General features: G+C 37.1%; 1 protein-coding gene across 1 annotated transcript in view; it reads right to left on the bottom strand.

Moving 5' to 3' along the window:
• The window catches only part of LOC141901192 (SLIT-ROBO Rho GTPase-activating protein 3-like), a 122,707-nt gene that overhangs the window by 73,897 nt on the left and 24,100 nt on the right, over positions 1 to 24,710 (bottom strand). The window contains 3 exon segments of the mRNA XM_074788302.1: positions 1,142 to 1,243; positions 5,566 to 5,787; positions 11,711 to 11,839. Of these exon segments, the coding sequence (XP_074644403.1) occupies positions 1,142 to 1,243; positions 5,566 to 5,787; positions 11,711 to 11,839 (453 nt within the window).

Genomic DNA, 24,710 nt, shown 5'->3' on the forward strand with positions numbered 1-24,710 from the left:
CATGTATAAATACCAAATATCAAGACATTACCTTGAAGCGTCTTCAAAACTTCCGAAAAAACAAATTGATTCTGTCTACGGACGGACGAAGGCTACGACGTACGAACGGACGGACGGACGACGGACGAAAACGCGAACGCAATAGCCCGCTGGGACTAAAGTCCCAAGTGGGCTAAAAAATCTTTTTTCTATTTTTATTCCCGTCTGTGGAACAAATTCAGTGGAAAAACAAGCAACAAAAAGTTTTTCACCTCCGCCGAATGAGAATCCTGGCTTGAATGAAACAATTGAAAAACGCAATGTTCTTTTATGATCACAGCGTGCAGAATTCGAACTTTCCAAGAATCATTTGTTAAGACATATGTTTATTGCCCTATCAACAGTTCACTCTTCCTTCAAAGTGATTTTATCTCACTGAGGGGATTTTTTTTTAGTATCATTTCCTCCGAAATGATATTTTAATGGGTCTACACCATAAACCAAGCTATTAAAAAAAGGCCTTATCACAGGTACACTCTGCCGCCATAATTTGCCCATTCAGTGATAAAAACTTTCCCACGGTCTTACCAATTTTCTAATAATTTAGGGAAATATTTCTTCAAAAGCAAACTTTCCACTCTGCATTGATAAGATTAAAGGATCTATTCCTTTGACAAATCTTATCTCAACTCCCACCAACAAGTTTTTAGAAGTGATATGAAAATGACGTCATCGACCCATCTTATAACCTCACTTCTATCACTACTATCACCTTCATGATTATGCCATGAAGGTAAAAATTGTCATGAGCTAAAATCTTGCAATTGATTGTGGTAACAAAGTATGCCTATGTACCAATACGATATGGAAATACTAAGATATTCCCCTATTCAGTGGTGACCATATACAAAAACCAATCCTGAAAGTCAACACAATCATACAACATGTCATGAGCTAAAACTTTGCAATTGATTGCAGTTACAAAATATGCATAGGTACCAATATAAATAGACAAATTGTATATAGCTGAGGGGTAAAATTAAATGTCAAAATTAATAATCGATGCTGCTCAGTAATAAATGTATTTGATTCACGATGAGGATGACACTATGAACATAATTTGATACTTGTAGGGTTAGACAAACTTCAAGGAAAAACATACTTCATCATTTTCCAATTTAAGCCCTTCAATTCGACATGTGAGCTGTTTCTGTCTTTGAATCAAGTCTTCCTGAATATTAAGCTGAGTGCATATATGACTATTCTGAAAAAGATAATAAAGACAAAATGATAATAACTAGAAAGTGCTATAGCACCACATATGTCATCCTGGTATGATTAAAAATAACCGAATCCGCTGTGACACTTTTTTCATCTGCTGCACAAAAATGGTTAAAGGTGGATTTGAACCCATTAGCTAATAGGTTAACTAGACACCCAATTCCTTGGAATACCATACAGAAATCAACATCTTCCTATTTGAAATTCTCGAGTATTTGGAACATGAACATGACAGATCCGAGCATTCACTTCAAAATCAAGTAAGTCTGGATGAATTTCAAGGGGGAGGGGTGAATTTAGGGGGGGGGATAACTGGTAATACATGAAAATAAACTGGGAATGAGCTATTCTGTATCGTGGTAAATTTGGATATTCCCATGAATTTTCTGAGTAATAGACATGTACATGATGTAGTGAAATTCCTGAGTGCTAATGGGTTAAGTTTTCCTTGGAAGAGCGAGAGTGCTCACAAGAAATTAAAGATGCTCACTGTGGAAGCTCGTTAATTTTTGGTTGGTTTGTTTTTGACGTGTACCTCAATTTACAAACTAAGTTTTAGAGAAATCGAATGTGTATAGAGCGCCAGCAAGAAATTCAAGATGTTCACCGTAGAGGCCATATTGGATGAGGGAGAAATCTAATTTTCATGAATATCGCATGTACTTTTGCAGTCTCAAGTGCGCTAACGAGGGAAAAGCGCACGGCTCAGGACGTACAAGTAAAACAGAATGTCATCCCGCCCTATTGGGGTGACATAATTAGTTTTTTTTCATTCTAAACACAGTAATGATGCTCCAGACAAAGTTAAAATTTTAAAATCATTCTTAAACAAGCCGATTTGTGATATTCTTTGCCATGTAAAAAAGATGATAAAGTTTTTAGCCCTAAAATTTTGCAAAAAAGTATTTCTTTGTACATACGGACTCACTCGAAAACTAGTCTGTGTTAAGCCAAACAGACAATTAATTAGGGATGGCCTCGGGATGGCCAGGGTACCATAAAAGGAGGCACTTTTTTATTAAATTTATATGCTAGGGCATTATTAGACAAAGCAATTTTTGAGTACGTCGAAAATCGAAAAGATTATCTTGGTTTTTTAGATCTAAAAATTCAATTTTTAATTGATGACAATGATTCTGTCTACAGTTGGATGTAGGTCCAGGACGGTGAAAAGTGAGCACTATAGCCTGCTGGAGCTACAATGTTTACTTTCATACCACCTACAATACCACAGGCTAGCCCTGAGATAAATAACAATTATGAACACTACACATCCATCGGTTATAAGAACCTAGGATTCCACAGCAAAAATCCACTGCATGATGGACAGGAAGACAGATGAACAAACAGATGAAACACCTAATTCCAGAATACCCCCTAGGTTGCAGAGGTAAAACTAGGGGTCCAGGGACACCATGCCCACTTGGGAAGTGGTTTCAAATGCTCAACAATCTAACAATTTCAATATTCAACGCCCCCGCGCCAAAATTGACATTTTTGGGCATGAAATAGGTCCTAGGAAGGCCATCTTTAGTCCGATAGACCCAATTTTTCTTGTGCCGATGGGCCCTTGGGGGATTCAAATATAAACGAAAAATAGAGGTAATTGATCAAAGCATCTTCAAAATTTCCCTCAAAAAACTAAACTAGAGGACTTCAAAGTCCTGAGGTTTGAAGAAGTAAAGTCTGATATATAGATTATGAATTACATAAAAGAAAGGCAAATTATGAAAAGAAATTAATATTTCATTGGAGAAGTTAGTTCCAAAAAAATTTCAATTTGTTTTCCGTTTGCATTGCGCACGTGGTAATGATATTATTTACATCTGACGTCATCGATAAAATGTGTCACTCAGCTGAGCCTGCTTGTTAATCAACATAATTGGTTTACACTAACTAGGGGTCCAGAGACACCATGCCCACTTGGGAAGTGGTTTCAAATGCTCAACAATCTAACAATTTCAATATTCAACGCCCCCTGGTGACCAAACCAAAAACCAATTACCTTGAAACTCACCACAATCATAGAACATGTCAGCAGCTACAATTTAGTAATTGATGGTGATAACAAAATATGCCTCGTTACCAATTGAATGGAAATACTAAGTTATTCTACTATTCTACCCCCCTGGTGACCATATTCAAAACGCAATGACCTTGAAAATCACCACAATCATAGAACATGTCATGAACTACAACTTTGCAATTGATCATGGTAACAAAATATGCCTAGGTACCTATATAACAAGGAAATACTAAGTTACTCTACTATTCAACGCCCCCTGGTCACCATATAGAATAACTAATGTCCTTAAAACTCACCACGATCATAGACGACGTCATGAGCTACAACTCTGCAATTGATTGTGGTAACAAAATATGCATTCGTACAAATATAATATAGAAATACTAAGATATTGTCCCTTTCCAAAGAATACCATCAGCAATTGCAATGAGAAATGGCAAACCAGAAGGAAGCTAAAGGACTCAGAATTCGGGCCAAAATTAACATTTTTGGGCACTTAAAAGGTCCTAGGACAACCATCTTGAGTCCATTCAACCCAATTTTTGTTATGCTGATGGGCCCTGGGGGGTTCAAATATATACGAAAGATCAAGGTAATTGATCAAAGCGTCTTAAAGTCCCAAGTGGGCTAAAAATGCGCTTATTTGAAAAACTATGTAGTGTATCAATCTGGAATTTTCGGTACAACATCTGATGCTAAATACCTTTCTTCAAAGGTTTATCTGGTGTAAATTGGAACACAAACAATTCTAATATTTTGTTCATAACTTTTGAAGTGGAGGCCCCTGTCGGCACCAACGTGTGTATGGGTGTATGGATACTGGCGCTTACAATAGTCGCAGCATGGATGGTGTATTTATGCGCGAGTAGATGTGTTCTAACCGCTAAATCGGCATTCACTATGCATGATTTAAAAAAATGATATCATTCATTTAAGTATTTAAAGGCTGGCTTATGTCGACAAGCAACGTGACGCCTACCGACTCCTACCAACGCAACTGAGAGCAACCACGATCGCAGCCCAGCTTATGTCGACTGCGCTCCGATTCGCAGAAACTGAGGCCGACTAGCGGGATATGAGATCCTCCCAGTTGCTTCCCTGCTTATGTCGGTTGCGATTACTAGCAACTGCAACAGCTCAAATGGTCACGTGATAAGCATTTTGAGAATTGAATTATTAGGAAATATATTTCTATTAGAAAGCTATTTCTTTAAGACTTTGATCTCTCTGATTCTGTTTTGAATACAACGTGCTAGCGACATCATATAAAGATGGCCGCTCACACCATAATTCTACCAATTTCGTTTCTAGATCTTCGGTCCAGTCCTCTGCCGTGCTGAAGGTTTGGTTTACGTTTTGAACAACTTGAATTTGAAAGTTTATGACTAATTACGAATGACGCTAACTAGCGGTGATAATTTGTACTATGTATATGCGGTGTCCGATTGGATGGAACCCCTGCGCTCAGTTCCGTCGCGTCGCAGATTAGCTTATGTCGGTTGCGATCGAAAGCAACAGTCCGCCTACCGTAGGCCGGAGTAGAACATGGGCAACTAGCCGGATACGGCTTGCGACGAGTCGGTAGGCGTCGGGTTGCCGTCGCAAGCCGGCTTATGTCGAACCGATAGAGCAGTAACTGGCAGCCTCTCGTAGGCCGCTAGTTGCCGCTAATCGGCGATAAACCCAGTTGTGTCGGTAGGCGTCGCGTTGCTTGTCGACATAAGCCAGCCTTAAATCTAGTTATCATGATAATTATAATATTCTTAAGACAAACGAATTTCTGTGGACCGATTTCATTGAGGCGAATCACTCAATCTGGAAAAGAAATCTTCCGGTCCTGTCACGTGACTTCATGACTGCAACTTGACAATAGCTAAGGTTCTCATTCTTCGAACCAAAAATATGTAAAAAATGCTGATTTTGGCGAACAACAATGGCTGCCAGTCGGCCATCTTGATTCTGACAGGGCCGGTTTTTGGGCTGAAGATGTGTCTAGGGTAGATACATGTGAAACCCAAATATCAAGATATTACGTTGAAGTGTCTTCAAAACTTCCCAAAATAACTGGATTCCGCTACGGACAGACGGATGGGCGGATGCTATGACGAAAGGAAGACGGACGAAAAGTGAACACAATAGCCTGCTGGAACTTAAGTCCCAAGTGGGCTAAAAACAAGGTTTGACAGAGCCTAACATACAAAAAGTTTAACATACTGGGAGCCAAAAAAGTATTCCTCGGAGAACCAATGATGCTAGTTTGCTATTTTCATGCAACTGACCTCATCTCCTTTGTGTGGTTGAAATTCAAACCTTTTCGGCAGGGAGAAAACAATACTGTTGTTATCTATGTAATTCTGCTTGTCTGTACGAGCATCTATATCTTTTATACATTTATTCATCAGGTTAACACATGCTTGTTGTGTTTTTCGCAAACAATCATCGCTCTCACTATGCATCATCATCGAATGGGCAAGACTTGTATGATAACCAATATCCATGCACTGAAAACAAATTGAGATTCAAGCAAGATTATACAACAGATAATTACAAAAACTAGCGCAGTCCAAGGTTGTAACAAATGAAATAACTACATATAACTGGTAGTATTCCATATAGAAAGGATGAGCTAGCTCCCCGTTAGCAACTTCGCTTAGATTAAAAATCCATAGGATGTTTAATACTTTAGAAACATAAACATGTCCAATCAATAAGCAATTACAATACACGTTCATTCATAAGGCTTTTAATTTTAAACAAGAGGACAATAAGGTCCATATGGTCGAAGACAGTGTTTAAAATTGACTTAATAGTAGTGAACGGATGCATGAGGAGATATCAGTTTTATCAGTGAAAACAAATTAACGTTTCCAGGGTTTCCATGAGGCTATTTTTTACTGTTAATTGGATATATATCACCCAGCCAAAAGTGGTCCTTTTCCCCAAATCCTGAAAATTCTTTGAGGAATTGTGAAAATGAATTGATTATTTTTTCTCTCAAGATATTATAGTGTTCTTATTTTAGTTTATATATTTCAATGTAATGATCTGTTTCAATATTCAATAATAAAATGAGTGGCTGGCCATGTAGTGTAATATTAATAGCGCGTAGGCCATATCTACCTTCGCTTAGTGAAATCGCCCAGACAGATCCTACCCCCCTATCTTCCATAATGGTATAGTCGACTCATTAACCAATGAAACTGTGTTCTAAGTGTGTGTGATGCTTCAATTAATGAAGTTCATGTGACAGGCAATTTTTTATCTGATTAACAGTTCTATATGACATAGCATTATGGGACTATATCTATGACAGTAGAGATACTACAGGTGTTGTACGGTGAACGGCTAGATTTTTACTAGCGACTATGCCTATATGGTCTTGGACCATAAAAAATCCCAGACGGGGGATTCTAAGTTGCAGTAGCATGACTGCTATAATCTCTAGATCATTGAGAATTGCGGTCTAAAAAAACTTAACACAAAACTTAGTACACCACACTGCGGTGTATTGATGTAATTAGTAATTACTTTTAACTCTATTGAAAGGTGGCAGCATCGATCAAACAGTGAAATATAAGTAACTAACAATACACCGCAGCGCACTATGGTGGTTTTCCCGTTACTCAACACACTAGGGTGGAATTTTTCTAAATTTTCAAATTATCTCCATTGGGTATCAAATAGTCAGCCCTCAAAGGGTTGAGAGGCAGTGGCTTAAGCCACCCCTCACTGATATCGTCACGATTTCGTGCGGGTTCATCCCTTTCGGCCCGTTGAAAAGCATTTGTATCAGCTCAGCCTACATCCACATTTACGTCTAGTAGGCCTAGCTCCATATGAAGGCCTATTTAATTTTGTTTTATGTCTGGTCTGATCAATCCTCCCCGGTAGGGATTTGAACCTGATGGCATCGAGACCCAGCCACACTAGATTGCATGTGCAGCTACACGCACAGCTTAGAAATCCTGTTTAATTTCAGCCTGGGTTTTTCCATAGTTCTTCCATGAAATTTGCCTCAGCGATTGTACAACGGACAATCTGATTCTATCGAGTGTATCAGGGGTTAGGTCATGGCTGAGTGTAGCGACGCCATCAGGTTCGAATCTGGCCCTGCCGATGGAGGATGCATTGGATCTAGCAAAACCTATTAGAATAATGTAAAAATAGATTCTGCTTCTCGGTCGCAACGGGCGATAGATATAGGGCCTAGTTTAGACTCCCAAAACGATTAACATGACATTTCACCTACCAAAATTCTTACACTAAGTATGATGAAAGTCCATCAAGAATTGCAGGCCGTTTCGTGTTAGAAATTCAAGATGGCTACCCTGGCAGCCGATGACCTCCATAGGCATGGACAGCTTACCTACCCTGATCCTCACACCAAATTTTGCGGAAATCCATCAAGAATTGCAGGCTGCACGTGCAAACAAAAAATTCAAGAGTGCCCCCAATGGCAGCCATATTTGATCACAAATCACCATTTTCAACAATAGGGGTGGACATCTCGTCAGACCCAATCTTCAAGCAAATTTTCAAAAAGATTCATCGCAAATTTCAGGCGAATTGCTGTCAAATTCAATTCCATACACATCTAAGGGCCTGGCTTAGGCCTATGCAATAGGAGTCAATTTAGATTCGACTTCTTGAATAAAGGACCAATGGCCCAGAAGCTCACCGACAGAAGCTCACCGACATGATAATCTGAGAAGCAAAAGGAAGAAAGCGAAATATGCTTTCAAAGAAGTGGCTGCTGACCTGTTCCCAATAAGTAATCGGTCAGGTAGATCTCATCGAGAGATTAAGTCTGGCATTGTTTATCTTACCAGTCAATCCTGTGACAACATTGAACTTAGCATTTGAAATTGGGGTGGAGGGGGGGTAATAATCAAAGCTTAGTTGAAAAAGAACTGTGAGATGGAGAGGTAACACTTCATACAAAATAAAATGTTTTATTTTTTTGCAAAATAACAAGCTAATTTTTTTACAATAACTTGAATCTTGAATAGTTCAGATGTTCCGTCGTACATGTATCTAGGTTATGGTTTTCCGTGAACGTCGTAATTTTTGTTATAAGTTTAATGACTGCTACTCGCCAGATCATTACCTAAACGAGAGGCCCACTTGCCTTGTACTTTCATGACGCAGTAGAAGAAGAATGATTCAGCATTCAAAGTTTTACAGAATGATTTACATTGTAACGATATAACAAGTTTTAAAATAGTTAAGAGGTACAGGCTATGTGGCGCGATAATGTTCATTTTCTGTTAATATATCCTTACATGAAAAGACAAGCCCATTTTAGCTGCCTCAAAGATCACACTACATGAAAAAATGCATCAAGAATTGGTGTAGGCATCGTGCTGAAAATAAATCCAAGATGGATGGCAACCCTGGTGGACACAAGGGGTAGACATTTCACCTACCAAAATTCGTACACCTAGTATCTTGAAAATGCGTCAAGAATTGCAGGCCGTTTCGTGCTAGAAATTCCAGATGGCTGACCTGGCTGCCATATTTGAAGGCCGATGACCTACATATACAAAAGGCATGGACAGCTTGACCCTGATCCTCACACCAAATTTTGTAGAAATCCATCAAGAATTGCGGACTGCATCGTGCAAATAAGAAATTGAACATGGCCAACCCAATGGCGGCCATATTTGATCACCAATGACATTTTTTTACAATATGGGTGGACATCTCGCCAGACCCAATCTTCATGCTAATTTTCAAAAAGATTCATTACAAATTACAGGAGAATTACTTTGTCGAATTCAATTCAATTCCAGAGGTCCTGGCTTAGGCCTATGTAATAGGAGTCAATTGAGATTCGACTTTTTGAAAAACCAGCACAGATGCCTATTCAAATCACATGTAAGTGCTTCTTAGTTTGATGTCCCTGTTTTCATCGCGCACGAGGTTAAAATTATTGTTTACATCGAATGTCTTCAACAGCTGATACGACCGCACCGGCGTCTGTCAATCATCTTAATTGATTCATATACTTAAATGCTCACTACGAAAAAACTAAGCGATGGATCAATCCGGAATTTTTTCGTAGAATGTCAGACGCTAGGTACCTGCGCGCCGGCAGCGAACGCTCAAGCAAGGTCAGTCACGTAGGCCAACGATAACACGAAACAGACCACGGTTTTGCCGGTTAAGAGCGTCTCTCCACATAAATTAGAGGGACTGTAATGGACCATTTGTTGACACTAATCTTTAATAAGCTTCGTATGGATACAATCAAAATAATTCCACCCTATAATTCCACTATTCAACGATCGACATACGACGCGCAGCTTAAACATGGCGCCGCCATTCAATACGCTAGTCACGATGTATCTCTACACAAATCAAAATCACACTTTACACACACATTACAAGTGTTGACTAATGAGAAACGATCGAAATCCACCAAGTTGATTGGGAAAATTGCAGCACTATAGTTGAAAAAAGTTGATAAACCACCTCCGACTGTCTAATCATTTAAAAGCTTCGCCTTCACACGGAACTATTTCGGCCTTATCACAGGTGCACTCTGCCGCCGTGATTCGCCCAATCAACGATAAAAACTTTCCCACGGTCTTACTATCGGCATTTTCTAATAATTTAGGGAAATATCTTAAAAAAGCGCAATTTCACACTCTGCATTTATAAGATTGAAGCATTTATTCGTTTGACAAATCTTCCTCTGAACTCCCACCAACAAGTTATAAGTGGCGACACGAAAATAACGTCATCAACTCACTACCATCTTATAACCTTCATGACGTAGGTAAAAAAGAAGTCATGAAGAGAAAATATATGTTTTACTGATGCTTCTGTATTCCATTGCCTAAGCAAACTAATTAATGACCAAATATCCCAAGTTGCTAAATTACGCTAAAATATAAAGTTCGTTCGTATCATCTCAAAATTTCAGCCTGGCCACCCTCAAGAAATGTTTTAAACGCCTGTGCAATGTTCTATCAAAATCATCGAAGAAACTGTTTTCATACACAAACACGCATTGTAGCGACAGATAAGGAGACAAAGCAATTCAAACCCACCGTTCATATCGCTAAATCAGGTCTTTAATTATGTTGTTATAACTTTTTTCGAAAATAATTCAGTGATTGCACATTCGCTATTAAAATAGCTTTAGGGACAGCGAAAATGTGGAGAGCTCTCAATTGGCAAGCTGGTGCTGCCATCATTAATCGGTATTGCGCAAATCGCAAGGCCAGTAAACCCATTGAGTAAAAAGTGGAGGGGTGGAAGATTATTTTTTTCTCCTAATAACTATAGTAGCAAACGATATAGCTGAAAGAGGTTTGTATTCCGATTCAGCAGGCATTCTTTTTACTAACGAGGTCCAGTCATGAAATAATGAAGGTTTTTTTATTGGATATACATTGTGATTCGTTAATTCATGAGGAGAAACTAAAGACTTACCTCCCTCCCACGAACATGTACCATACCCGACGACTGGTGGAAGTTAATACGCTACGGTTTCTTCGAGTAAACCAACACAGATGTCTATTCGAATCACATTCAAAAATTCAAAAATCATTTCAAAAATTCAGTGCTTCTCAGTTTGTTGTCCCTGTTTGCATCGCGCACGTGGTTCATATTATTGTTTACATTGAACTCCTTCACACCCGCGCCTGTCATTCATCTTAATTGATTCATATACTAAAATGCTCACTATGAAAAACTATGCAGTGAATCAATCCGGAATTTTTGAGCAGAATATCAGACACTAGGTACCTGTCTTTAAAGGTTTATTTGTTGTATGTTGCTAACAATCAGTTATATAATACTATACTTTATTCATAACTTTGAAGCGTAGGCCAATGATAACATGAAACAGACCACGGTTTTCCCGGTTAAGAGCGTCTTTCCACATAAATTAGAGGGACTATTATGGACCATTTGTTGACACTTACCTTTGATAAAGTTCGTATGGATACAATCAAGATAATTCCACTAATCAACGATCGACGCACAGCTTAAACATGGCGCCATCATTCATTACGCTAGTTAAAATGTATCTCTCCGCATATCAAAATCACATTTGAATTACGTGTTGACTTATGAGAAACGATTGAAACCTAGCAATTTCATTGGGAAAATATCAGCACTATAGTTCAAAAAAGTAGATAAACCACCTCCGGCTGTTTAATCATTTAAAAGCTTTGCCCTCATATGGAACTATTTCCGCCTAATCACAGGATTCTGCACTCTGCCGCTGTGATTCGCCCATTCAACGATAAAAACTTCTTAGTCTTACTATCGACATTTTCTAAGTATTTATTCGTTTGACAAATCTTCGTCTGAACTACCACCAACAAGTTATAAGTGGTGACAGGAAAATGACGTCGTCGACTCACTACCACCTTATAACCATCACTACGTCATGAAGGTAAAAATACTCACATCTATAAGATCAGATAAGTCATCAACAAAGTATCGCTGAACAGCAGCATTGGCCGATTCAATAATAAGTAAGTAATCATTTCTGGCTTTTAAAGCCTTGGTTTGACTCTCTTGAAACCTCTTCAGCCGCTGAAAGATAATAAATATCAAATGTGCTATGATTTTGTGTAAAACAGATTGATATGATAGCCAAATTCAAACCAGAATCAACCCATACACTACCAGCTAAATACTTAAACCAGCTAATTTACCACATTCACACGTGAATTAAATGAACTGAAACTAGGGGTCAGAGACACAATGCCCACTTGGGAAGTGGTTTGAAATGCTAAACTATATAAAAATCTCAATATCAAATGTCCTTTGGAAGATATTGAAACCAACGATCTTGAAACTCACCACAATCATAAAATATGCCATAGCAACAATTTGCAATCGCTTGTGGTAACAAATTATGCCAGGTACTAATATAACAACATGGAAATACTATTCTACTAGTTAAAGTGCTCTGGTGACCATATACACAAACCTTGAAACCTCAAAGCCTTGAAACTTATCACATTCATTGAACATGTCATGTTCATCTTGAATCGAAGAAGTCCCCAAAACAATAAGGTTTTACATCATACTATCACACACATCTATTATAAATTTGATGAAATTTTCTCCCTTTATGGTTCCCCACCATACCACCATACATGCACATACCACAACAATTTCATGAAATCATGTCAAACGTTTTTTTTATTTTCGTGTACACGGAGAGTTCCTGTGTCAAAAGTAAGTCATAAGTCGGCCATGTGGAAAGAGGTCCACAGTAAATTGGAAATGGAAAGCAGTACGAATCGTCGACGCATAAAACAGGCAAGGGACGCTTAACCTGGTCACAATTGTAAAAATACAAACAATTGAAACCCTCAGTGAATGCCGATTACGCAGCTAATAAAAGATTTTATTGTGCACTGGTACAAATCGGATAACAAAACGATTGTCAACCCCAAACCGTATCACTGCTTTCCGTTCTTTTGATATTAGAATAGGGATTGGCCATTTTTTAATCGGTTGGTAAATTTCGTTGATTTTTTTTATAAACCCACCACACCACTTTGATTTAAAGATACCAGTTGCAGACAAAGAAATAGCAGTTTCAAAATTTTCCCCGACCACTGACACAGTGCTTTTTTCACAGCAATATTTAGCTATCTCATAATTAGTTATCTTTAGGTTACGGAAACTTATTTATTGAAATTTCATGGACATGCGTAAATCAGATTCTCTATCTAAAAAATGCACAATATAGTGATAATAGCCAGGAATCAGGAATAGTGTATACATGAAATTGCATATTTTGATTTTTTAAAAATATAAAATTAATTGATTTGCTAGTGTAATTGACTGCAGTGATGGCAACTAGTAACTGTTGATTGGTTAAGCAGCCAGCTTAAGAGCACATTGATGCTATTAGGCTACCCAAACTAATTGTCTCTGCGAGTGTCTCTGTGAGTTCACCGAACAAAGTTTTCACCTTGTGCATCTGTGCTCAAAATGAGACAATTCATCGAATACACACTACTCCTTTACCACAGGCAGTCGCTAGTATGATTGGCAGTTGTTTTGAAGGAGGCCGATTTCCTGGAGACTTAAACTAGGCCACGCGTCTGAGGCAAATTTTCACGCGATGCACACTGACTGCAGTAGGCCTACATTAAAATATAGCCACTGAGCACAGCTATCATACTATCATTGATATCAGACGAGATATTTCATAGCCGTCGCAGGATTCTTACTCACAGTCGGATGCGATGGTCAACGGCTTATTTTGAACGAGTATTTTGAAAGCCCTGTAAATTACACAGTACACACGGCGATTGATTGGATAAATTGGATTGAAACACATCACGCGAGTAAACGCACAATTTATGATAGTTTTACGGTCTATGACAGTGTACCTTTACTTCTACATCCTGTAAACTATATCATCAGCACTCTACGATATAAATAATTACTTACTGCGTAAAATAAATGCTAAATCGAAAGAAAATCTAACAGTATAATGTCATTCAGCGCGGCACCGGGTCTGGGCCAATTCGATTGTGCGCGCCACAACGATGTAGCGGATCGATTTAATCTCCGGTTTTTTCATAATACAATAGGGAGACGGAACAATACGCCGACTATCAAATTTAAAATAAACATATAATAAGACTGTCCAATGACTGGGAAATGAGAAAGTAAATCCTAAGAAATGGCCCACCAATATTCGAGCAGATCAATAGACCGGTTTGTCTGCGTCGTATTATCGAATATGGCCTTACATTGATTGACTGCGGGAGATCAGCTAACTGCAGGGTGCATTTATTTTACATCAATTTAACGATGTACAACGGCCTTTTGGACGTTTAATGAAACAAAATGCTCCTTGGAAATTTTTTAAAAATCGCCGATTTCTCTAAAATGTACGCGAAAATTCAAAATTCCATTTCCAACAGATTTTAGCCGCATGATCAAGGTACATGTTGCACATAAAAATAGTAGATTGCATGACTTTAGGTCAAAGTTACAACCTCATTTATTAGCAAAAATTCGATTTTTGGAACCATTACAACATCTCGGGCTTTGCCCGAGATAATAATAATCAGCAAGAATACAATAGGGTTACTGGGCAGAGATTTTATATAACTGCATTGAATTCTTTAAAAGTTCCAAAGAGAAACTAAGCCTCGTTTGGAAGTTATTTTGTACAAAGGAAGAAAGTTTCATATGAGATAATAAAATGGACTTCACTAAAGGAAAGTCCATTAAAATGATGCTATATTCTTAGTTTTGCTCAAAGCTATGGCAACTTCCGAATGTTTACATTTGGCCATGTGTCTATTGATATCGTCGACGCCACCGAAGGCTACCATAAAACCGCTTTTTCAATAGTTGCAAAATGCATGATGTTTGGACTCTTTTTAATACACGGATATTTCATAATATTCCTCCCGAAAATTTTGGATTCTACGCTTTTTCTTGACAGGGCAAACCGCTATAGTATTCAGCTGCTGAATTGAATCCAAGCGAAATCAAAAGGCTGGTCCCCATTTTGTCGCAACCTCTGACACCGTACTAGAGCGCCATCTTCACTTCAATGGCGCACTAGTACAGTGTAAGAGAAACTGCATTGTAAATGAGGACCGGCAGTGTCCTTGGGAATAAACAAAATGAAGATCGTCGATCATCAGGCCAAACTCCCCTTACAAGTTTGATTGAGAGGAAAAACGTTATTTGCCTTAAAAAGCAATTTTGTTAATACGTAATATATCAATTTTTTCCGTTCTCTCTGTTGTAAAAAATAATCTGTAATAATTTATCAAACAAGAAAGAAATTCTAAAAATAGGCTTGCTAACATGGTTGTAGTGAAAACTTGCTTGATAATTGCTAGATTATTCATCAGATTGTGTTGAAATGATTTTGCATAGTAAATTTATAGCTGGAAGAAAAAATGTGACTAACTTGAATGACTTCAGGTGAAAACTAGCGAACACGAAAAAAAGATAGTATCCACGAATTTTCTTTTTAAAATAATAAAGACATTAAGCAAGAATAAATTACATTTCCTTCAAATGATAATTCACTACGATCATCCGATAAAGTTTATTGCCACCATAGACTACCGCCCCCTGGCTCTTTCAAGAGACAGGGAACCAGTCTTCAATTCAATTCAGAATTTATTCTACTAAAAAGTGGTTTTTAAGTTTTAGATTAAATTGAAAAATAGAAATGTTCATGAGATTTTTCAAATGGCCGCTAACGCAAGCACCCAATGATAGTAAGAGACAAGGAGCCTATCGGCTTATATAGCTCCGCTGTGTGATTTGAAGAAATGGAAGCTGCATACCTAGGAGTGCCCCCTTTTGGCCAAATTCAAAAAAGGCTCTGTACTTTGTAGGTATTGGTCCATAGAACATTCATACCAAATTTCGACTTGTTCTGATTAAAAATGTAGAACTAATAGCAATTTGATGAAATAGAAACTCCACCCCCAGGAAGCCCCCTGGTGGACAAATCCAAAAAATTACCGTTACTTTATAGGCCTAGGTCCATAGAACATTTATACCAAATTTGGAATTGATCCCATTAAAACTGTAGGACAAGTAGCGATTTGAACAAAATAGAAACTCCACCCCCAGGGGCGCCCCCTGGGAGACAAATTCAAAAAATGGCTCTGTAACTTTATAGGCCTAGGTCCATAGAACATTCATACCAAATTTGGAATTGATCCAATTAAAACTGTAGGACTAGTAGCGATTTGAAGGAATAGAAACTCCACCCCAGGGGGATTAGCCTGATAGCAATAATGTGTTCTTAAGCTCGCTGCTTACCAATTATCAACAGTTACTTGCCAAACACTAACACTATCAATTTAAATCAATTAATTCGATATTTCTAAGATTAACAAGAAAGAAATTCTAAAAATGGGCTTGCTGACATGGTTGTACTGAAAGCTTGCTTGGTGGTTTTGCATTTCTGTCGTAGAATTAATCGAACTTTGAACTGATTACTTGTTAAAGAGCTAAGAGATCGGTGTTGTCTTACATCGTTACATAAAATGTTACACACGGGGACTGGGAATCAGAATGGTTTTATTGTAGACGCAGACCAAGTTAGTGCAAGCTTTTGGATAGTTGTTATCTGAATATTGCAGTGTCTTTAACAGAATCTAGTATCATGTTGATAATTGCTAGATTACTTATCGGATTGTGTGGAAATGATTTTGCATAGAAAAATTTACAGCTGAAAGAAAAAATGTGACTAACTCGAGTGACTTCAGGTGAAGAAAAGCAAACACGAAAATAGATAAGAGCCACGATTTTTCTTTTTAAAATAATAAAGACAATAAGCAAGATTAAGTTACATTTCCTTAAAATGACAATCCACTACGATCATCCGATGAAGTTTATTGCCACCATAGGCTACCGCCCTTGGCTCTTTGAAGAGACAGGGAACCAGTCTTCAATTCAATTCATAATTTATTTTACAGAAAAGCGGTTTTTAAGTTTTAGATATTCAAACTGAAAAATATAAATTTTCATACTGAGATTTTACAAATGGCTGCTATCGCAAGCACCCAATGAAAATAAAAGAAAATAAAAGAAAATTAAAAGAATTTTTTAAAAAGGTGAAAGTAAATTTTTCATTATGAAATTTTGTGTCAATAAAGAATGAATTGAATTGCCAGCAGCACTATGCCACGCATGAATACCAAGGTTGGTATGTGCTGCTGAAATAACAAAAAACGATTAAACAAAATCATAAAACCATGAAAACGACAACCGTTATAGCCAATATACGAAAGGAACCTAGATTTTGTTACTGCATTAAATCTGTGTAAATATCAGAGCCCAAGAAAGGTTCTATCTAAAGTTATCGACTCCCCAAGCAAGTTATCAATCCGTGTGATAGCAATATGGGCTTGCAAGCATGCAAGCCCATGAAAATATGCTATTTCATGTAGGCCTACTCACTATTGCTGGCTTTTTTTGCTGTATCATTTGCTTTTTGAGATTGCCTTTTTCTGCTATTTTGTTTGTCTGCAACTGGTTTTCCAAATCGTTTTGAAAGCCCTATCAATGATCGTTGATTGTTCATTGTCAGGCATAGGTGTAAGGATGTACTGTGGCCAAGTGTGTCACTCATGGCAAAATCAGAGTTAAACATAGTTTCTAGTCCTCAATGTTTGTTCAAGTTTGCATTGTAGTATATCGTTTTTAGCCTAATTGGGACTTTGGTTTCAGACTGATCGCATCTGTTGTATTTGTCAAAGTATTTTGCCAAAACCCAGAGGTTCACCGAGTGCTTAGCATGACATTTTGCCAACAAAAACAACAAGAGCCCTAACGGGGGCACTATGGCCAGCCTGTCAGCTTTCATAAAATGGCAAATGATAATGCATTCTGTAGGTTAAATTTGCCACAAAACACTCCGAGCTCAGAGTCAATACCTAATAATTTACACGATACAATCGTCGAATACAAAAGTAACACAGACAGCGACTGGATCTGGCAGGAACAAATACCTCAGATATATCTTTTCCCTTGGTCTTATTGATTTTAATGCGGAATAGAATTGAATTTTCTGAAATTTGGTCAATAAAACAAAATTGAATTGCGGAATAAAATTTGATTAAATTTGTAGTTTGAGCACATGGCTAATTAGCATATCAAGGTCATCTATCCGGTTTAAGAATAACTCTTTTTCCCGGACTTTGCACAGTGGCCAATGATGTTTTCTGTAGTGCTAATAAAAATATTCCTCCCAAAAACCAAATCAACTAAAGCTTTCACAGAAATCGATCTTGAAATGACAATTTTAGATCTTAAAATAAAACCCGGAAGTAAAACCGTAGACGATACCGCGGGTTCACGTGAACACCTTCTGCGGCTAAGCTAATCATAGAGGAGTCTTTGCTTTCCGATTGGCTTTTCAAAACCAATGTTTGAACCAATGCGATCAGATATTCGCGAAAAAGCTCATATAAATTTTAACGAGGCCCTCTTTCAAAATTCAGCCACGTAGAGTTTGGAGAATGGATAACGCTTTAATGAATAATTTGTATGAATATAATGTCAGTTGCACAGTAAAAGAGCCTTTGCTCTCGAAACCATGTCATTTAAATTCGCTCCATTCGTATAGTAATAGGCTCAGCCTACGGCTGGCCTAAAAAGTGAATCTTATTGTAACACGGGTCACCATATAAAATAGTATGACACGTACAATTATATTGTTTCTGAAAGATATTTTATTTTGATTGATTTTAATGAATTTCTGGCGTATAGACTTCAGTTGTTGGGTGGTGACATGTCAGATACCTGACTCAACAGTTTGGAAAAATGGTGGAAATCTGACTGAGAAAATTTTTGGCCTTGGTGATAGTCTGTCGAATTTCGAGCGGCAACATCAGGAAAGAGTGTCGAATGTGTGAAATTGGGGGGTCAGATTTCACGTTGATAGCTGCATAACAGAAAGTTACTTTCAGAACCATTCTATAAGGGCCAACACAGTTGATTGTAAGAACGAAATGTGAACTTGATTTGATGTTTTAATGGTCATTAGCAGCGATCATACGGAGATGATTTGGCCCGGGCCAAATTGGCACGGATCACGCTCGGGCCAAATTTGGCCCGTGCCTAATTAAAGAGCACGTTCACACGCAAACCATTCACTCGATACTAAACAATGCTCAAACAAAGCGAAGTGGATCATTTCCGGTGCCAGTTGCTATTCAAACGCAATCATTTGTCTGGTGCTAAAATTTAGCTCGGGCCTGGTCCGTTTTTGGTCGGGTCAAATTTGGCCCGGGCCAAACAGGTTTCGGGCCCATTTGGCACCCGTGTGAACAGTTGTTCCAGGCCAAATTTGGCCCGGGCCAAAAATGCTTGTGTGATCGAGGCTTAGCTTAAGAACACATTTTTGCTATTAGGCCACTCAAACTAATTGTCTCTCCAAGTCTCTCTGTGAGTTCACCAAAAAAAGTTTTTCACCTTGTGTATATAGAATTTGTCTAATAGTCTAGATAAAAAGATCCAGAGCATCACGATGTGTTCAAAACGAAACAATCCATCGAATATACACTACCAGCTTTATAACGGCAGTCGCTAGAATAATTGTGCGCTTTTTCGATCGTAATAGGCGGGATTTTATCATTCGGAAACGTGCGACATTAAAGGATTCAGGGATTATAATACGCGAAGATCTTTGCCCTGAAATTGCGAAACTAGTTAATCGCGCGGTTAACTCGAGACTATATAACAAAGTGTGGACAATCAATGGAGAAGTATTCGGTTGCACTGAGAATGGTGAGAAAAAAAGAATTAACATTTTCAAACCACTGCCGAAGTAATAGCAGTACCGGTAATTAGCTAATTGTGAATAACTAACTTTTTTCCTTTCTTCATTCGTTTATGCGTTACACATTGTTAGCAATACAGGTATCTCTAAATGGATCTTACCAATAATTCAAATATTTGGTCAAACTTTCTGAATTACCAAATTATTGATATGTACATATCAAATTACCAATCCTAATATAGAGTATCAGTTTGGTTTAAATAATAACCAAAATGATTTTCTGGGTAACCAGACTAAATTATTATGTTTTTGCTAAATGATTTCGCTATATATATCATCTATTCTCAACTCATATGAAAAGTTCAATGAAACTCAATACAAGCAATATTACAACTTGTTCTGTAATACATGAATATGAATTATATTGGTACCTGGGGATCTTAGCTAAAGTTCTATTTTTGAAAATCTTAGTAAAAAGAAATGTGTTTAGGTAATACAGATCCAGAGAGCCGCATTAAAAGCATAAGAAACAATCCCAATCTATTATTAGATGTATTCGGCAATCAACCAATAGCCAACAATGACTCTCCTTATGTTGAAATTAATGAACTGGATTATCCTGATTGTCAATCGAAATTGAACATTCTTCATTTGAATATACACAGCATTCCTAGTAAACTAGAGAAACTTAAAACTTTGATAACAAAATTCGACAATAGGAAGTCTGCTTTAGACTTAATTTTATTATGTGAAACTTTTATTACTGATATTAACCGTAACCTTTGTGAAATTCCAGGCTATAACTTAATAGAAAAACACAGAATTAACTCAATGAAAGGTGGGGTGGCGATTTATGCAAGCAAGCGAGATCAGAAATGTCATAAGCGTATTTAAAGAGGGTAAATTCGAATCCTGTTTTATAGAAATAATTTCTAAAACCGGGAAAAACGCTAGAAATATTATTGTTGGAGAACTATATAGAATACCGGGAACTAGCGAATCTGATTTTTTGTTAGATTATCAAGGCATACTAGAAAAAATAAATCATGAAAGAAAAGATATAATCATTGGGATGGACCAAAACTTGGACCTCATCAAATCTGAAACCCACAGAAACACAGCTAGATTTCTTGATTTGAATCTCTCCTATGAAGTAATACCAACAATACTACGTCCAACTAGAATCACACATAATACAGCCACCCTCATTGATAATATATATATAAGCTCAAAACTAACTGACTATTATAGATCATGCATTGTCACAACTGACCTATCAGACCATCTGCCCTGTTATATATCAATCAAAGATAGGAACTACAAAATGAAAACAAAGGAAACTAAATTATTTCGAAGATTCAATTGAAGCAACTTAACCAATATTAATAATGAACTCTCTGAAATTGATTGGGCTGTAATTGAAAACATGAACAGCGATGATGGGTATAGCTTTTTAATTGAAAAGCTCACTCAATCTTTAGATAGACATGCACCCCCGACTGAAAGGAAAATTGGGCATATAAAGATAGACGAACCATGGATGACACATGGTCTACTAACATCGTCAAAAAAGTGTGATCGTTTATATCGTAAGGTACTTGGTGCTCCAAAAAGTGATCCAAAATACGTAAGATATCTTAATTATCGAAATCAGTTGAATTATTTAAGAAGAGCAAAGCATAGTTATTATGCGAATAAGATACTTAGTTTTAGAAATAACAGTAGAAAGTTATGGGATTTACTAAAGACCACCATAGGCAAACATAATGACAAATCATCTACTATTGAAAATCTAAAAATTGATGGAATAATTGAAAAAGACCAGAAAAAAATTAGTGACGCACTGTCTTTGTTTTTTAGTAATATAGGAAAAGAGTATGCCACTAAAGTCCCAACTTCTAAGCATTCATTTCAAGAATACCTCAATATCCATAACAATATTAACATTTTCTTTAGACCCACTGACACTAATGAGATCATTTCCATAGTGAAATCATTACCAAATAAAAGTAGTACTGGTTTCGATAACATTAGCAATTATCTCCTAAAACAAGTAATTTATACTATATGTGATCCGTTATGTACAATATTTAACAATTCATTAAGAGATGGCGTAGTACCCAAATTAATGAAAATTGCAGAAGTTATTCCTATCCACAAAGGTGATGATAAATCCCAAGCAACTAACTACAGGCCTATCTCACTTTTACCCGTAATATCTAAAATACTAGAAAAAATAGTTCACAACAGGCTATATAACTTTTTTATTACGAACAACTTACTCTACAGCAGCCAATATGGGTACAGAGAAAATCATTCAACTGCTCAAGCAATACTTGAATTAACCGGAAATATAATTAGTAGCTTCAACAATGGTAATAACACAATTGGAGTCTTCCTTGATCTGTCTAAAGCGTTTGACTCGCTCGATATCCCAACGTTGATATACAAATTAGGTAAGTATGGAATAAGAGGAATTCCATTGCAATGGTTGAAAAGTTACCTCAGTGAAAGGAGAATGTATGTAAAGGTCAACGGAATCAACTCAAATCTAACTAAAGTCGAATACAGAATTCCTCAAGGCTCTATACTTGGACCACTGCTTTTTCTTATATATGTTAACGATGCCCATCAAGTTTTAAAATCCTGTAAAAGTATATTATTCGCAGACGACACTAGCATATATATTACCGGAAAGAATCTTAACACTATTTTAGATCTTCTGAAAGATGACCTATCTACACTGATCGATTGGTTCTATGCTAACAAATTAACAGTCAATTTCAAGAAAACTAATTGCATGATTTTTAGGCCCAGAAGTAAAAGTTTCCAAACAGATATAGATCTCATATTTGGCACTGAGAAAATAAGATCAGTAAAACAGTGTAAATTTTTAGGAGTACTTATTGATGAAAATCTATCTTGTGAACAACAATTCAAACAAATCTGTTCAAAAATCAATAGAAACTTGTATTTATTAAGAAGAATAAAACAATTTATACCTGCTTGGAGTAAGAAACTGCTGTATTATGGCTATATACATACACATTTATCTTATGCAGTGACATCGTGGGGCACTCTTCTCTCAAAAAAGCAAATAGACACCATTTTCAAATTGCAGAAATGGGCAATCAGATATATCCGATAACAGCCGCTATAATGCCCCCACATCACACTTATTTAGAAAATATGATATCCTAAAATTTGAAGACATAATAAATTTAGACCTCGCAAAAATTGGCTACAAATACTTCGAAGGAAAATTGCTCACCCCGATAAGAGCATTGTTCCAACATAACCAAGTAAACCACACACATAACACAAGATCAAGAAATTATCCACAATCTGCCCGTCACAAAACGAATATGTTCAATAAATCGTTTCTTAACAAAGTTCCAGTCATTTGGCAAACAATCGATAACACAATCAGAAAATCTCCATCAATTCATTCATTCACCAGGCTCTACAAAAAACAGCTCATCAATAGATATTGAATATTCATCTCGTCCCCCTAAAATATTCTATCATGGTATGTTTATGTTATATAATAGTTATTGTAGTATAATTACCATTGTATGTTGTATGTTGTTTTGAAAATAGCTTACCATAGATAAACCTTATAATATTGACCTTTGTATCTTTGTCATCATCATCCATTTCATAGTCACCGGGGCTCGTCCACTCTGTTCAGAGCTACAGCCTTCAGGCTCTGGACGAATCCTTCATAGTTCATAGTTCATTGTGGCATTTTGTAAGATACATTATTATACTAAACTATGTTCTACGAAAATAAAATCAATCAATCAAAATTGGCAGTAGTTTAGAAGGCAGCCAATTTCTTGGAAACTAAAACTAGGCCACGCGTCTGAGGCACGTTTTCACACGATGCACACTGACTGCAGTACATTTAAATATAACCACTGATCACATGAGCTACTATCGTTGATATCATACGAGATATTTCATAGCCGTCGCACGATTCTTACTTATAGTCGGGTGCGAAAGCTTATTTTGAAAGCCCTGACTCATTACTCGTGACTCGAGGGCGGACCTACGGCAAGTGATGAGGGCACAAGGGCGAGCATGGGACACATCTGAAGGGCACAAGGGCGGCTATTTTCGGGGGCGGGGCTTTACCCTCCATTTTAGGCTAGATGAAGCACTGCTAACAGGAGGAAGCTCGCCCTATATCTCTGTACACAATATCAGTAACGCTGTCAATCAAACTGTTGGCACAGGGATAATTGATGAGGCTATTGTTAGCCTATTGTTTGGATTTTTGGGTGTGATGTATTCACCTCGCCAGACATGGATGAGCCAGACTATAGAATAACATCAAAACTCATATATGTACAAATTACAAAATAAAGTATTTCATGGTCCTAGAAGTAATTTTCATCTTTTATAAAGGTAATGGAGGTAACTTCTCTTTTATATTTTCATCTTTTATAAAGGTAATGGAGGTAACTTCTCTTTTATATTTTTAATCTAATATTTCCATGTTGTGTACATGTATTGCATCAAGACAATTTTCGGTCTATTTCTGTTTTAATTTTCCAGATAACTAATATTTGTTTAGTACACTAACAAAACTTTAAATGACATCATGTGAAATTGGAAAGAACAGCAACTGTGGAATTGGTTGTCCGTGATTGATGTATTCTAAGGATATATTTTTCTTGAATTCTGTTTTCATATTAGTAAATAAACAGTATCCATGTAGTTTATAATTAATTTCTGTTAAGAAGAAATAGCAACTATTTACCTATATGATCAGCGTTTCTAGAAAAAAATCGGTCAAAACGATGATCAGCCATATTGCAGGTGAGTATATTGTATTTTTGTAAGATTTTGGCAGCATTTTACCCTCATTCCGCATTCATCGGAATGTCATCCCGGCATTCATCAACACTACATCTACTCAAAACTGTATATTTTATTCACAGGAACCGTCAAGAACATACAAAATATGCGATTTATAAAATATATTTATTGAAGAACGTACTAAAAATCTCGGGAGATGCAATGATATCGTAAAAATCTTAATTATCAACCGACTTTCAAAATGTTTTCACCGAGCTGTGGATTTCGTAAGCACAGTCATAATAGTGCCAAATACGCATGAGTCATCTTAACACTACCTGTATGGATTGCTTTTAGAATCAACGC

This window comes from Tubulanus polymorphus, chromosome 3 (assembly GCF_964204645.1).
Source record: "Tubulanus polymorphus chromosome 3, tnTubPoly1.2, whole genome shotgun sequence".
NCBI lineage: Eukaryota > Metazoa > Nemertea > Palaeonemertea > Tubulaniformes > Tubulanidae > Tubulanus > Tubulanus polymorphus.